General features: G+C 62.5%; 1 protein-coding gene across 1 annotated transcript; it reads left to right on the forward strand.

The window, feature by feature from the left end:
- The first annotated feature begins 12056 nt into the window (after positions 1-12056).
- Positions 12057-13909, forward strand: CAMK2N2 (calcium/calmodulin dependent protein kinase II inhibitor 2). The gene is made up of 2 exons (XM_090050580.1): positions 12057-12404; positions 12509-13909. The coding sequence occupies exons 1-2, from the start codon at positions 12239-12241 to the stop codon at positions 12577-12579; spliced, it is 237 nt and encodes a 78-aa protein (XP_089906706.1). The 5' UTR covers positions 12057-12238; the 3' UTR covers positions 12580-13909.
- Positions 13910-16715: the final 2806 nt, after the last annotated feature.

Consider the following 16715-nt stretch of genomic DNA (forward strand, 5'->3'; position numbering starts at 1 on the left):
GTACCAGGGGCCCCATCTCAGCCAGGGCCTCCAGCCATCACTGAAGCACCCCTCGTGCTCCCTGCTGCTGGGGGTTCAACACCCCCACGAGGGAGGCAGCGAGCTCCTGGGGCGCCATGTCCAACTGCCTCCTGGTCTATAGACCCGTCTTAACCCTTCATGTGTCCATCTGTCATTTGTGGAGAGGGTGATGCCCCGTCCAGCCTCTCTCCCCCTTTTCTAACCCCTGCCAGGCCCAGGCAATGCGGCAGGTGCCGGCTGGTCTCTGCGCCAAGCCGTGGCGTGGCAATGTGGACAAGAGGCCATTTCCACACGAGAGGAGCCTGACGGCCTCTCTGGGGCTGCTGTGGGCCCCACAACCTGCACAGGGGTGAGATCCCTTGGGGAGACACAGGCAGCTCGGTCTGCTCCACGCCATCCCCCCTCGCAGCTGCCAGTGGGCTCCTGAATACCACGCGTGGGGCTGGGGGTGGGGCCTGGCCTGCCGGCTCATTCAATAGCTTTTATGAATAAAAAGGGACTACGTATCTGCAGGAGTCATTATTCCACATTCCCAGGGGTTCAGGCAAGGACAGATCCTGCTCAGGGCCACTCACCTGCCAAGGACATGTGTGCATGTGCACCCCCCCCCACCACACACACACACCCGGGCTCACATCCAGGAGACCTTCACACCTCCACAAGCCAGATGCAATATATCTGTATGCTCTGCTCTCACGTATGTGCACACACACATGTTCCTAGGGTCTCACACCCAGGAACACCCCCCTTGAGCCTAGATGCAGTGCATCCATGTGCCCCACTCACGCGCATGTACACACGTACATATAACGAGGGGCTCACGTCCAGGAGACCTTCACAGCACCACAAGCTGGATACAGGGCACCTGTGTGCCCCACTCACCTGTGTGTACACCCCCCAGGGGCTCATACCCAGGAAACCTCCATGCCCACACAAGCTTAAATACAGTAGAAGTACATCCATGTGCCTGGCTCACATGTGTGTACGCACAAACATCCCCCAGGGGCTCACACCCAGGGGACCTCCATACCCTCACAAGCCTAAATGCAGTAGAAGCAGTGCATCCATGTACCCCACTCACATGCATGTACAAACACACCCATTCCCCACCACCCCCGAGGGGCTTCACACCCAGGAGTCCTTCACACCCCCACAAGCCTAGACATAGTACATCTATGTGCTTTGCTCCCAAGCATACACACACACACACACACACACACACACACCCTCCACCCCCAGGGGCTCACACCCAGGCGACCTGCCCACCCCAACAAGCCTAGATGCAGTGCATCCATTCCCCCTGCAGCCCCCCCACCCCCACCCCCGCACACACATGCCCAACTCCCTGTCCCAGATGAGCCGAGGCCGGGAGCCGCGGAGCCCAGGCGAAGAGCGCAGTGCTGCAGTCCCGGCCGCCGAGCTGGTGCTGCCCGTGGTGTTGAATATTAATGCGGCCGCGGCTGCACCAAAGGGGCCTTCTCCACGCAGCCTCCTGCCAGCCGGTGCTGGGGGCCGAGGGGGCTCCAGTCACTGAGATCCATCCCCCCACCTGGTAGCCAGACGTCCCCGTCAGGTCAACCCCCCCACTGCAGAGCTGCTCCCAGCAAGCCCCCAGCCCCCTTTAACCTCCTCCCCCCACTTCCTCCATCACTTGGGGGGTCAGTGCTTCCACAGTCCCCTGAGAACCTGCTGGCCCCCCAGTCTCCACCCCAGCCCTGCAGCCCCTAAGGCCAGAGCCCAGCCGCAGAGCCCAGGCATATTCGACGGCCATCCCACCGTTAGCCAGGGGGCTACTGGGGCTTGCACGGTGATGGCTGTCACCGGCAGAGGCGGGGAGGGGGGGGCGGGGGGAGGAAGGAGAAGGCTCCCTTATCGGCGCACCACACATCCTGCTCTGCGTCAAGGTGATGCAGATGTTAATTACCCTTCCCTTAAAACCCACTGGAGGCGGCAGTGAAGGGAAAGATGAATGAGGCATTTTCAAGGGATCCATTCAGAAGGGACAGGCGGAGGGGGAAAAAAGAACAAATCTGCTCCATTCTCCATGTGCCGGTGCCGGGGAAGGCGGTCCCTGCCCGGGGAGAATGGCAGCGCATCCCCTTGTCTGTGCTGGGAGAGGAGGGGAGATGAGAGGAGCAGGGTATAAATAGCCAGGGGTTTTCTCCAGCCATCAAGGCAGAACTCAAGCCATACTGGCTGCGAACGCACTGGCGGGTCTGCACCCACCCCACATCAGCCCCAGCTCCAAGGTCATGACCTGGGTGCCAAAGGGGTGCAATCCAGGTGCCTACATGGCCCCATCCTGGTAGGACCAGGGCTCAGTGTCACTGCCAAACCAAGTCTCACTCTGCCTTGGGGGGCAGCAAGTTAACTCCCCTCACTTCATCGGTGGGGACTGGTTACACCATAGGTCAAACCCAGACTGTCCAAGCCCTAGTCTAGCACCTTCACCTTGGGCAGCCCAGGCAAGGAGGTGGTGCCAAACTGGCCTTCAGGTGACCCCCAGGCCTGGTGGGAGCCTCTGGGCCCATCACACCCAGCTAAAATAGCTTCTCCCCCTCCCTGCTGTTCCCCCCTGCTGTGTTTGCAGCCAGCTGTCTCAGTCCCCCTGCAGCAGGCTAAGCAAGCCAAGCACTCTCAGCCTGCTCCTGGTCAGCCTCCTCATCCAGCTGGGACAGGGGTGGGCAACGGCTGTGGGTGACCAGCATGCAGCCTGCCAGCTGTGCCTTACTAGGGCTTAATACCAATGCATTGCCGCTCCCCTAGCTCTATGGGAAGTGCTTCCTCCTCTACAACCTGGGGTCACGCGTGTCTTTGCCACTGCCACGCCACATGGGTGGCTCACTGGCTCAGAGGCATTGCAATACACCCACCTATTTCTCCTGTCTGTCCTGACAACAGACACCCCTCAGCCCGCAGATGGAAGAGATGAGGAGCCTCAAGGGCACGGTTTTGCCTTCTACCTTTTTACATTTGTGTCGCATTTCTGCAGCCCTGGTCCATAATGTCATCCAGCTCCTCCTGAACTCTCCAGCACTCCCAGGTTCACATCATCAGCAAAAGCCACCAAACCTGGGATCAAATAGGAATCAAGGTAAATTCGAGGAACTCGGCCCCAGCCTGCACAACCTGACCGCATCTCCCCGCCAGCCAGTTCCTTGCCTAGATTCCAGCTCTTGTACCCCCATATCAGCTGGTTTAACTGGTAACTGCCCTTGCAGTCCCATAGCAGATGCTTTCCTGGAGTGCAGAGACATCACCTCTACCACACTGCCATAGCGCAAAAAGACAGCTATCAAAGGAAGATATCGCATTAGCCCAGCATGATCTGCCCTCGGGGAGGCCCACGCTGCAGTGCATCCTGTACCGTTGCTCCTTCCTCTGAAATGTTCTGTGCCTGCAATATCACGGAGGTCAGAACAACAGGCGTGTTGTTGCCAGGATCCTTCCCCTTCTCCTCTCATCCCTCGTCCGAGCATCTGGCATCGAGCTGTGCGCAGAGCCCAGCGTGGAGCAATGCTCTGTTTGTAGCTCCAGGCACCTGCCATCCTGTTCTGCGCTTGCTGCTGCCCAAGGGATCCATGTGCTCACTTACCGCGGTGTCTGCCCCCTCCCCTTGGGCCCATCGCAGGGGGATGGGGGCAGTGACTGAGGTCACAGCCACAGGACCCAGGCATGCTGGACTTAGACCACCTGTGCTGCTTCTTGCTCATGGCAGTAGCGCAGAGCGGCTCAGATGCAACCGCCAGGCCAAGCTGAAGGGATAGGCCTGCGCCTTGCTCGTGTCTTGGAAGAGGTTAAAGTCTGTGGCCAGTTTTGAGGGTCAAACCCCCTTGCAGCCAGTCAAAGCTCAGCTGACAGCCCCACAGGCAGTGCCGGCAGATCTCCCGCGCCCTGGCTCTCCCCCTCCTCAGGTGGTCCCCTGAGCTCAGCCCTGCTTTTTGGCAGCACTGCCCTACTCCCGGGGGCAGGTCTGGCCTCCAGCCCTCCCAGCCACACCACATGGCTCTCAGGAGAGGAAAGGCTGAGCCTGTTCCCCTGGCAGTGCCTGGAGGGACCTCACCCCTCTGCTGCTGGGTTGGCCTAAGTGGATTGGGACTTAAGCTCCCTGGGTTTAATCATCTTACAGCGTTTCCCAAGGATCTAGTGAAGGGAATATCCTCCCACGCATCCCCTTGTTGGCATCCCCGCACCTCCGTCCGACTCCGGGCTGGCTCGGCCCCCAGGCAGGGTGATGAGGCTTTTCCCCTCTCAGTCAGGCCAGCTTGACTCCTCTCCTGTGGGTGCCCATTGTGCACGTGGCTCCGGGGTCCTGCCGGCCTCAGCAGCACTGCCCCAAGAAGTCACACCCCAGCTCCCAAGCAGGGACCTGGCCAGCTACAAGGCATGTCCCTGGAGGGCTGGGGCATGAATCAGGCCACCTGGGCTTCCTCTTCCCCTCTCTCCAGTGTCTGGGTTCACATGCCCAGCCTGCTGCCCTGGTGCCTCACCAGCTCTCTGGCATGTGGCCACAGGCAGGTTGCCCACCGGTGCCCTAGCCCCTGGCGAGTGCAGCATTCAGAGCCTGCAGATCCCAGGTCGGCTCAACAGAGGTTTCCACTCCCGGGGGGGCAGCTGCCTGCATCCCCTCTGTATGGAGCATGTCCACGTCCCCCCTGCCTGGGTCACCTCCTTGGCACCAGCTCTCACGCTGTTAAAGGCTCTTCCGTGCCATGTTTAATTTGCCCCTCCCCAGGCATCCAGGAGAGCAATCCCAGTGAGGCAGACTGACCACAAACACAGCCCACACTAGCCATCTGCGAGCCGCAGCTTCAACTTCCTACCTCCAGTGCATGGGTCAGGTCCCAGCCCCTTTGTGCTTGTGTCCATATTGTCCTTTAGCCCAGGGGTGTCACGGTTACGGCCCATGAGCCATACCTGGCCTCTGATGCCCAAGTGCTGTGGTGGGGCGCTGATCCAGCCCCTGGAGCCAGGGTTACTCCACTCACCTGGCCCATGTGCTGGTCCCACAGGGCCAGATGAGTTTGCCACCCCTGCTTTAGCCTGAATTGCTCTTCTTCACCACAAGAGCAGCAGGACAGTGGATCTGGCCATGGGATCTCCTTCTCCTTCCCATCCCGAGGCCTCCTCCATGGTCCTTTCCAAGCAGGGAGCCCTTGTCTTATGGCAGAAGTCCCAGTTATTCCTCCTGGGATGGCTCTTGTGAGGTCCCCAGCGTCACTGATTTCTGCCAGTGGTTTTCCAAGGCAAAGAAGAACCCATGTGATGGGATTTCCGTATCTGGGATGCTTTCCTCAGAGCCAGGAATGTGCTGAGGACTGAACCATCCCCGTGTCTCTGGGTGCCCAACTCTGTTCCTCCACACTGCCTCGAGCACCTCCTCCCCCTCTGGCCTATCCAGCCGTCGGCTGTACCCCAGAGCACAAGGGCCCATCCTCATTGTGTGCTCTGAGCTCCTGTGCAAGCCAGCGCCTGCCCCAGCTTCGCTGCTGCTCTACCTGGAGCAGATCATTTGAAGAAGCCCCCAGGCTGGATGTAGAAGTGGCCAGGCGCTCACCAAAGCCCCTCCTGGATACAGCCAGGCACTATCCCCAGGTGGGTTGAGACCCCGAGGCTGGGCACTGCATGGACCTGCCCAGGGGCTGCCCTGGCACAGGGCCCTGGGGACGAGGTAACTCATATGTCCTGGACCCCAGCCTGGGGGGATCAGACAGGCAGCAACACCACTGCTCTGCTGGAAACAGAACGGGGGAGGGGGGCGGGCAGCCCCCAGCCTCCCAGGCTCCAGCCAGGCCACTCCCACCTAGCTGCGGCAGTGGTGCCCCGTGGCTCAAGGAGCCCACTCCCAGGCTGCGCTGGAGCATGTGTTGCCACCAGAGCCAGCCCCCACGTGCTGTGCGTTCCTCCCCAGAACAGGTCGCAGCTTTCTCAGCACTGGGACTGGCTCTGGGGGGGACCCAGGCTGCACAGCCAACCCCACCCTCTGCACTCCACACCCATCTCCAGCCCTTGCCAAGCTCCCAGCCCAGGCCCCTCCGTGGAGGCGTCCCCAGTTCCCAGGCGTGGAGGGTGGCACGGTGCTCACCCAGCCAGCACCTGCCGTGCTCAGCGCAGGCCGCAGTTTGGAGCTGGGCCTTCCCCAGGTCCCGCTCCTCACCACCCCCTGAGGGAGCAGCAGCTGCTTCCCCTGCACAGACTAAGGACAGAGTTTCATAGTACAGTGCAGCAGCCCTGCAGAGGGAACCCCCCCGCAACCCTGCGATTGGGAACCTACCCGCTCCAGCAGCGCAGGACCTCTTCCGGAGAGACACTGCGGCAAGGAGTGCCCCAGCAACACCACTGCTATAGGGACCCCCGTACCTGCACTTGGAGCAGCTGCCCCAGCAGAGACAGCACTTCCTGCCCTCCTGAGCCCAGCTGCCCCAGGGGGTAGATCCCAGATTTAAAGGGACAGGGGCAGGAAGCCCAGCTGCTCCTCAAGGCAATGGGGCTCTGACACCGACACACTGCACTAGCGACCTTGGGATGAGGACAGCCCTGGATGCGGGGGTCTCGGGGACAGGCAGGGGCTGCAGCTGCCTTAGCCGGGCGGTGCCAACCTGCTTTCCACCTGCCCCAGTCTCCTTGGAGCCAGAGAGGGCTCAGCACAGCCCCAGTGTTGACGTACAAGCAACACTGCCAGGTGTGAGGCGTCAGAGCACCCAAATCCTAGCTGCAGATTAAGTTCAGGGATTGCTGGAAGTCAGAAGGGTTTGGGCCTTACATTTCCCCAGAGCTCCCCTCTGCCAGCTCCCTGCCGCCCCTGCTCCCCTACAGCACGCTACCGAGAGCCTGGCTGCTTCTGTGATCCCAGGGCTCCAGGACCTGGGGCTTTCACACCCATGCTCCAAGTAGCCCAAGATACAGCAGCATGTTGAAGCTGTGGCAGAAGCCAGAGCCATCCCTGAGCCACAGCTCTCCACACCCCTGCTGCTCCAGCCTGGCAAGAGCTCCCATTCACGTCCCTCCTTTCTGGGCAAACACCTCCGACAGCTTCATCTCGGTGCCCGTTCACAGTCGCCAGGGCCTGGATTGTCAGGCAGGCTCAGCCCCAACAGCAGCCGGGCTCTGCGCAGGATGTGCCCGGCAGGCGAAGCAAGGCAAGGCCCACAGACATCCATGCCTGCCATCAGGGTCCCTTGCCTGGCCTGGCCTGAAGCCTGGCCAGCCCCGAGCCTGCCCTGGCCCTTGCAGAGGAACCTTCTGGCAGTGCTGGGTGTGCTGGCAACACCACCCCTCCCTTGCTGCGTGGAGGCCGACCAATGCTTTGCCAGTCTCTGGCTAACCCATGCTCCACCAAGCCACGACCTGTACCCCAGAGCTCTCATTACTAGAGGACTGCTCTCACACATGCACATATGCACCCACATGCATACCCCCCCATGCAAACACACATATGCACACATGTACACACATGCACACGCACTTTACAGGCTATTCCCCCTGCAGCCCCTTCCCTTCCCCCCACCCCTCTGCATGTCACTGGGACATTATTCGAGACAGGGAAGATCCCCACTCCCAGAACTCAAGCCACGGCCTTGTCTCTTCATCAACTGTATTACTTCAGGGGCCAGCAAGGAAGCTGCTGCAGTAAGGAGCTCTGGAGCCTGAGTGGGTCTCTGCCACCTCTGGCTTCTGGGCACCTCCATCCTGTCCTACCAGTTTCTATCCGGGAGGCCTCTCTGGGCACAGAAAAGTGCAGGCCAGGGACTGGAAAGACAGCTGGGGCCTGCTCAACTCATAGCCTGGGCAGAGCAGGGCCTAGAGAGCCCAGGTTGGACTGGAAAAGTCTCCCCGAATCCATGCCTAGTGAAGCTTCCCTCCATCCATCCATCCACCCATCTGTGTGTGTGCTCTGGGGAAAGAAAATGTTTTGAAAGCTTTGTGTCTGGCTGTCAGCTAATCGCAAGCTCTATCATCACACGCGCGTGCACACTCACGCACATACACAGCAGCACAAATCAGGGCGCCCACCACAAGTTCTGATGTCATCCCAGGGAAGTGGCATTCAAAACTTTTTTTGCCATCATCAAACCACCACCCCCTCCCCGGGGCATGACCCTCATTTGCTGCGTCCGTGGTTCAAGGGTTTGATGCAACAAAAGAGCCTTCGCTGAGACAACCCACTATCTGCCTGTTCTGACAGCAGCCGGCCCCTTGTCCCATGCTTCCCTCTGCTCCCAGGCAGCCTCTCTCACAAAGGGATGGCTACAAAAGAGCCTGGAAAAAGTGGGTTTTAATGAGTTTGGATGACTAAAGTGGGGACAAAACAGCAAAGCTTTGGAAAGCAGGGGTGCCTTAGAAGTCCTCCTCCTGCCAGGCCCTTTATCCAGAGCAGAGAGCCTAGCATCCCAAGCCCGAGTAGATGGCAAAGATGCCAGCCCCTCTTGTGGTGTTCACAAGTGCCAGCCCCATGCCCGGGGGCACAGAGAATGGGAAAGAAGGCAGGAAAAGGATCGGAGGGCTTTTGTCTACAGGAATGAGTCATCCTTGCCAGGCTGGTTCAGGGCCCCCTCTCTTTCCAGGGTCAGGGCATGAAGGCTCAGAGGCCTGTGAAACTGTCCGCAGGAGGACAGACAGGATAAACCAAGCCGGGGCCTGGCAGGCTCTGAATATACGGCTGCTCAGGAGGTGCAGCTTGCCCTGCCCACCCCCCACTCCCCAACCCTCCCTCCCTTGAGGGCATCAGCGAGTGGCTTTGCTGCCTGGTTCTCGGGCTAGGGCACAGGGTAGGAAGGGGGGCAGGGGGTGCCCCTGGGAGCGGTGGGGACAGGGTGCAGACTTCCTCTTAGAGGAGGTGAGTGGGGGTCCTGGCTCATGAATGGGCCAGAAAAGGTTAAGCAGAATGGGAGTTAGTCAAAGCTGCAAGAAGAAACCTTCCATTATTCGGGGCACCACTGGCCCAGGGACGTAGCCCAGGGCCAGCGGCTGGTAAGAGCCAGACATGGGGCAGGGAGTGCAAACCACTGGGTACTGTCTACACCACACAGCTCCGGGGCATAAAGCACTGCAGACTGATGGGGGCAAGGGAGGAAATCCACCCTGGGGCCAGGCCCAGCCTCCTTGCCCTCTCCAGGCTCTGACAGGCATGGGTTTTGCTGGAGAAGGGACCCTGGGCTCCACGGACCTGGTGCCAGCTGCTCCCCTACAATGGGGAACCCCCACTCCTCCCCCAGATGCCCCTTTGCTCTGGGCACCTCTCCTCTGGCCCCTCCCAACCAGTGTCTGCATGCTCTGCAGCCAGCCCTGCCTGCCTGCTGCCCAGAGCACGGCTGCTGCCGCATTGGGCCTCGTGGCCAAGAAAGCAGGACACATCTCAGCATGGGCCTCGCCAGCCCTCCCAGGTCCCGCAGAACCCAACCAGCCACGTGACATGGCACGGCCGGCTCACAGTCCCTCCCGCCCCTCTGCCACAGCTGGGGCCTGGTCTTCCCCTTCCCCGCGGCGGCACCATCCCTCCCAGCACCGCAGAGCCGTAGCCGGGGACTGGAGCATGACCCCCGGCAAGGGTGACTGCCACCCTACTTCACAGGCCTTAACAGCCATCTGCTGCTTCCCTGGCTCGAAGGCCTCTGAGCTCTGTGCGGGGATCGGCTACAGAGACACGGACAGACGGGTGCCAAGCTGGCCGGATGCAGCCCTGGCACTTTCCCAGCGCCTTGGTTAGGAAAAGCAAAAGCCTTATGGGTCTTGCTGTGGGGGTGGCCGCTGCAGCCGTCCAGGCAGGGAGTGAGGAAGGGCAGGAGGAGCCTTGCAATGGGACAAGAGCCCAACCACAGCCAGCAAGGGAGAGGAGGAGAGCTGAGGGGGGCTCTGGAGACCCCTGAGGGCAGCCCCACAAGCCCTCTGCCCGGCAACTCCTCACTCGTCACGCTCCTTCTCCATGGCTCGGCCTGCCTCGCAGGATCGTTACCTGCTGTCGTTATGGATGGGATCATCCAGGGCGTGACTCCTGCTCTGGGGCACGGGCGCAGCTTTCAGTGCAGCCCAGGGAGTGGGGCTGGGGCCTCGGGGCCCGTTTTACCCGGAGCAGGGAATGCTCCCTCAGGCTCGGGATTTCCTCCTCCTGCTTCCCCAGCATCAGCCTGGGTGGAGCGAGAGAGAACGGCCCAGAGCCGCAGGCAGCGCTGCGTGCTCCACGGCCCAGGGGAGACCCCCGGCAAGGGGCAGAGACCACCTGGAGCCCCACCTCAGCGCCCAGGGCCAGGGGCATGTCCAGAAGACAGGCCCTGACCATGGCTTCCCATGGTCCCAGGGATGGGGATTGCCCATCCCTGCCATCAACACTCACACCACCACCTTGGCATCTGACAGTCCCATGCTGCTGCTTATGAGAGTTGTGCATCCAGTCAGGGGGCTACAATACCACCATGTGACTGATGGTTCCCATAATGCAACCCAAAATACCAACTGGCCGCTGGCCCCACACCCTGCTCTCAGCACCCTCCCTCCACCCTCTGACCTGCCTTGGCACTGGGGATCCCCTCATGGATGGGGCAGCTGCCCTGGCTGCTGGCCCCAAGAACAGGCTCATCCCCCCAAACGCATGCCCATGCCCCCCATGTGCCAGGGAACCCCACCCTCCAGCAAAGGTCCTGCATTGCCCCAGGGCCTTGTGAGCCACGGGCACTTTGTGGAAAGAGCCCATGCCAGGAGTTACTCCAAGCCTGGAGCTGCTAGCCTCTCTGCCCATCCCCAGATGCCCCCACAGCCTCACCAAGCATGTCTCGTCCTAGATCCTTACTCCCCCCAAATGGGGATTACAGGAGGCCCTGCAGGGCCCGGCCAGCCTTGGAGCCGGGGGGCAGAGCACATGACAGTGTTGCCAGCATCCCGCAGGAAGCCAGCAGCAAGTGGCCCCCTCACCTTGAACTGCCAGCTCCTCCTCCAAGAAGTGCACTGGAGTCAGCTCCTACAGGGATCCCCTGTGGGGTGGGACTGCCCCCCAGGCCTGCCGACTCCTTCCCCATCCCAGCCACAGTGCAGCCCACAGGGAGAGGGCACAGGGGTCATCCCACCCCTTCCCGCGTGAGCCAGCCAAGGGCAGAGAGGGCCCCCGCTGCCTCGGGGGCTCTAGACGGCTCTGAGCAATGGGGGCGACCCGGTGCAGGCTCTGTTCAGCCAAGCCTGTATCACACAGCGCCAGAGGGCTCGCAGCTGGGTCAATAGCCCCACGGCGGGCAAGGCCTTGGCCTCTGAGGCCTCCGACACACAAACGTGGCACAAACATGGCAGCCCCAAGCCACAGGCCCCTTCCTCGAGAGAAGCCCTAGCTGGCCTGCCCTGGGGCCACAGCGGTCCCCTGGGGCTCAGCAGCCACCTGCGCGGGGGGGGGGGGGGTCAGTGCTTCAGACCTCCCATCTCTGCCACAGCTCCGCAGCTGGAGCGGCGCGGATGCGGAGCCGGCAGCAAGGAGATCCTGAGTGCTGGTGTGTACATGGTTGCACAACACACACACTTCCACAGGCACAAACGCACACGCACGCACGGATGCATACACATACACCCATGCGCATGCACACACATGCACATGTGCCCACGTGCACACAGACACCCGTACAGGTGTATGCACGCACTTACACACAGACGCGCACACTCCTGCACGCCCGTGCTTGTGCACACATGTACACACCTCCGTGCACACACAAGCACACTCAGGTGAACACCCGCACACCCCCGCGTCGTAGACTCACAGGGCTGACAGGGAGCCCGAAGGATCACAGGGTCCAGGCCCCTGCATGCGCACGTGTACACATGTGTGCTTGCACACGCACACACGCCTGCACACGCACGTAAACGCCCCTCTTGAAGCAGGCGCCAGGTGGGGAGTCCTCGGGCGCGGTGGGTGAGGGGGCCCGCGGGCCGGGCAGAGCGGGGCGGGGGCGGGGGCGGGGGCGGGGGGGGGGGTCCCCTGCCTGCGCCTGCGCAGACTGCAGCGGGCTGCCGGCCCCCCGGGGCGCCCGGGGGGCGGCGGCAGGCGGGGGTCCCGGCGGCGGCGCCTGCTGCAGTCGGGCGGGGCGGGGCGGGGGGCGGCGGGAGGCCGGCCCGGCCCCGGATGCATGACTTCATGCTTCCGCCCGGGGTTCCTTTATGATGCGGGGCTGCCCCCGCGCCGCTCAGACTCCGCCGAGGCAGCCGCGCGCCGCACGCCCGCCGCCCGCGCCCGCCGCCCGCAGCCATGTCCGACATCCTGCCCTACAGCGAGGACAAGGTCCGCTACGGCGCGGACGCCGAGGTCGGCGACATCTCCTTCAGCTGCCGCCTGCAGGACACCAACTCCTTCTTCGCCGGCAACCAGGCCAAGCGGCCCCCCAAGCTGGGCCAGATCGGCCGGGCCAAGCGAGGTAAGCCCCCGCCGCGGCACACCCCTGCCCCCGCCCCGGGCCGGCCAGCGGGTGGAGGGGGCCCGCGCGGGCCGCAGCCCTGACCGCCTGCTTGTGCCCCGCAGTGGTGATCGAGGACGACAGGATAGACGAGGTGCTGAAGGGCATGACGGACAAGTCGCCGGCGGGGGTGTAAGCCGGCGGGGGCGCCTGCTCCCGGCGGCAGACTCTGATCCGCGGTTACGCACTGTGGGCTGTGCATGTCTGGTGGACTGCGGAGCGAGGGCAGCGAAGGCGAGGCGACGAGGCTGCTGGCAACACCACTTCCCCCCCCCGCCCCGGCCGGGGCCGCCGGGCCACCCTCCTCCGCAGCCGGCCGGGAGCGCGGGGCCCGGGCGCCGGGAGCTGTCCGTGCCGGCGGCGCCGCGGCCGGGAGCTGTCCCGTTCAGCACCCGCCCGGCCCGGCCCGGCCCCTGGCCCCGGCTGACCCCGCGCCACGGTGCTGCGCCCCTGGGCGCTCGGAGCCCCGGGGCCCCCGGCGCGCTGCTGAAGAGGTCTCCTCTAGCGATGATGCACTTTACACCCCTCTCTCTGTCTCTCCGGGCGGCTGTGGGACCCCTGCCCCCCCCCGACGCTCCGGCGAGTGCCGTCACCCCCTGCCCCCAGCCCTCCAGCCATCTCCGACCCCATCCCGCTCGCAAGATACCAGCAGATGGGAAGCGCAGGCGAAGCCAGCAGGGCGGAAAGGAAGGCAGAGGGACTCTTCTGTATAAGACAGTGATTGTCTTTTTGCTGTCGAGAGACATTTTTGCTCCATCTTTTTTGCATGAGCTTCCTGGTCTGGTGCCACGTCTCGGTGCCACTAGTCATCTCACTACGGCTCACTTCTTTTTAAACAGAACTCCTCATATTTGTATTTTTATATCCGAATCTTTGTTAACGACGATCTGCTCCGTGTCCAAATACCGCATCCAAGATGGGTCCTGTTTTTCTTTTCCGCGAGAGGAAGGGAAGAGATGCGCTCCCAAAGGTGGCTGGCGCAGAGACCCACCGGGGCCGCCGGACAGCGGCCCATTTCTCTCCAGTGCCAGCGCGGGAGCCGACGGGCCTCCTTGAACGTGTCCAGGGTTTTGCACATCACTTAAATGTATTTCAGATCCCTGTGTGTGCCCGGGGGCTCGGCCCGCGCAGGGACCCGGCTACGAAAGGGTTGAGCTGATGGGCTGGGGGGGCTGCTGCCCCTTCTTGGGGAGAGCAGGTTCAGAGTCGGTGTTTTTCATTTTGGACCTTCATTTCCTTTTACTTTATTTTTTTTCCGAGAGCTTCTCCGGGTCCGACGTGCATGAGAACCTGTCCTCTTTTCAATATTATACAGTGTCATTTTATGAAGATGAAGCAAAAAAAAACAAAAAAAAATCAGAAAAAAAAAATGCCATGCCATTCTGAGAATGATCCATTGTAAATTTTAATGCCATTTTTCACTGTATTGGTGAACAAAACTCGATGAATAAATACATACATATACCGAGCAGAGGCAGCCAGCTTGGGCTTTCTTCCCTATCCAGAGCGGTTGGAAGGGGCCAGATCCAGCCCCAGTGCAGGAAAGGAGGCGGCTGCCCGTGGGGCTTGCACCAGGACAGCTTGGGGGCAATTGTTGGGCTTTTACCACCTTGTCCAGGGCCCGGAGCCCCCGGAGGGGCACAGGGGTCTTTGTGCTTCGGGCAGTGGCCCTGTCCCTGCATTGCCGGGAGCCGGAGCAGGCGGGTGCCTCCGGCAGGGGCTCCAGCCCCGGGTCCCCGCAGGTCCCCTGGCAGGGGGGGAGGGACCAGCTGACCTAGTTCTTGCTTTAGACAGGGCTGAGGCAGCCGAGGCGGTTGTTCACGGTAAATACGCTGGCGGGGCCTCTTGGCGGAGGGGCCCCTGCCCCCCTGGGAGGAGGCGGCAATGAGGGGGGCAGCAGTCCTGCAGGCCCATGCTGGCATCGGGGGGCTCTGCAGCTCCGTGCCTGCAGCAGGATGGAGGGGGCTGGCAGGAAGGGGCATCCAAGGACACTGGGGGGTCACGAGCAGTCTTCCCCTCCTTTGGACACAGCCCTGAGCCCTACGTGGCGTGGGGGGCACTGGGAAGATACTGGCAGGGGGGTTATTTCCCCATTTGCAGCCCTTGGGGGTCAGCTCCTCCCTCCCACTCCAGGCCTTGGCCTTCATTCATGCTTCTCCCCATCAACTGACTTTGCCAAGCCAGGAAGGAGTGGGAACCGCAGTCCCCAGCCACAGGCTTCCCCGCTGCCACAGACGGACACATGGGCATGGAGCAGCCCCGCTCCTGGACCAGGCACACGGATCCACGGCAGCGGTGCCCACGCCTGGCCAGGGATGCCCCCAGAGCCTTGCACACACGTGGATCTGCGCAGAGAGCAAGGGTCATGGGCAGACCCACAAAAGCATCTACATGGAAGTGCACAACTGTGCACATGCAAATCCCACCCCCTCCCACCCTGGATCTCTGCCCAGGCTGCCACCCCAGCCCACCCTGCTCCCAGAGGTGCTCCGGGTGTCCACGGCCGTGCCCTGGCGAGCTCCCTGAAGCTTGGCATCTCTGTGCCTGCGGCAGATCCTCCAGCACAGCAAGGGGCACGGATCCCCACGGCCCCCCACCCCCCTCTCCAGCCTGTGCCCTCAGCTTCCCAGTGCTGTGTGCATGGCTGCAGGAGAGCTGAAGCCAGCCTGGGCTCTCGGCACCAGGTAGAGCTGGCAGGAGCAGGGCCACCGTCATGACAGAAGAGCTGGGCCCCTTCCAGACCTCTGCATGAAGATGGCAGACGGGATCCCCTGCGATCCCAGCCCCCCTGGGCAGGGACCACCCAGACTCCTTCCCAGCCCCTGAAGCAGGGGGGGAATGGGGACCCTGCCACCACCCACCCCTTTTGGGCCCCCTCCAGATCCATCCCCATGCCCAATCTCCCTGGGATTGCAGGCTGGAGCCGGGAGCTCAGGAAAGCCCATTGTGTGCCCCTCACCCCCAGGCGCCAGCTGAAGGCTGTCTCCTCGGCCCAGCCTTGTGGGCAGGGGAAAGCCAGGTCAGCTCTGCAGCAGAGCCGGGTGCTGGGGCCACCTTCTTCCTGCTACACAGGGGAGGGCTGGGAGCAGAGGCCTCAGGCTGGTGCAATGGCCTATCACACCCCTACAGGCAGGGGGGCGAGGAGGCGACACCCCCAGGAGCGGGGGGCTACAACCAGAGCCACAGGGCAGCTCCAGTACACAAATGCCCCCCGACCAGGGTGCAAAGGCCTGGCAAGCTCCCAGCACCAGTGCAGTGTCCGAGCAGGGCTGATGCAGAGCTGAGGCTATAGCACAAGGTAACAGGACTCTCTGCTCCAGCCCCGTAAGCCTGGCTCAGGTCGGGGGGGGCTTCACCCCAGACAGCTCCGAGTCAGCCACTAGCAGTACAGCCCCGGCCTCAGGGACACAGAGGACAGCATGGATGCATCTGGGAACGTGCCAGACAAGCCTGGGGCATCCTGAGCTCGACTGCTGGAGCAGACATGCCCTGGGAGGAAGGAGGGTGAGGGGGCTCAGCCCCTCCCTTGTCACAGAGGGGCCTGGTTCTGCCAGACTCACAGCATGAGCCAGGCAAGCAGGGGCCGGAGTGGCTGCCCGGTGGGCTGCCAAGCAGAGCCGGGTGGAAGCAGCACACAAGGGAAGGGCTCCTTGCAGGCTGGGCCTTCCCCCAAGGACCCCAAAAGAGGGGGACACCCCCCCACCCAGGCCTGGCAAGTCTCCTGTCCTGCTCCAGTCCCTCCTCACCAACCAGTCAGGGGAGTGAGAAGGACAGCCCACACCCACAGATCACAGTGGGTACCTGGGTAGGGGCTGAGGCCCTTAAAGGGGCTTGTTCCAAAGCCAAGACTGGCAGCAATTGGGGGAGGGCTTGAGGGTGATCCCAGTGTGGCCTGGTCTTCCCCAGCCACAAGCCCCTGCAACAGCCTTGGGGCTGCTCTTGGCACAGGCCTCTGCAGCTGCCTGCAGGGAGCAGCAGGCCTGCCCCCCCCCCACCGCAGGGAAGCAGCCACAAGCAGCACCAGCCCTGCAGCTGGGGAGGAGAGGAGTTGGCCCAACGCAGCTGCTCCAGGGTTGAGGTGACTCAGTCCTGCTGGATGGAAAGGGCTGGGTTAGCTGTCCGAGCTCCCCTGCTGGAAGGGGACTCCTGTCCCACCAGGACCCATGGCCGCCGGGCCCTGGGGAAGCCGGGCAAGGGGCACTCTGCAGACACTGCCCCACTAGACCAGGCTGGGGGCTGGGAAGCTGGTGAGAATAGCACTGGGGAAAAAAG

This window comes from Crocodylus siamensis, chromosome 6 (assembly GCF_052110815.1).
Source record: "Crocodylus siamensis isolate JL-2025a chromosome 6, ASM5211081v1, whole genome shotgun sequence".
Lineage (NCBI taxonomy): Eukaryota > Metazoa > Chordata > Crocodylia > Crocodylidae > Crocodylus > Crocodylus siamensis.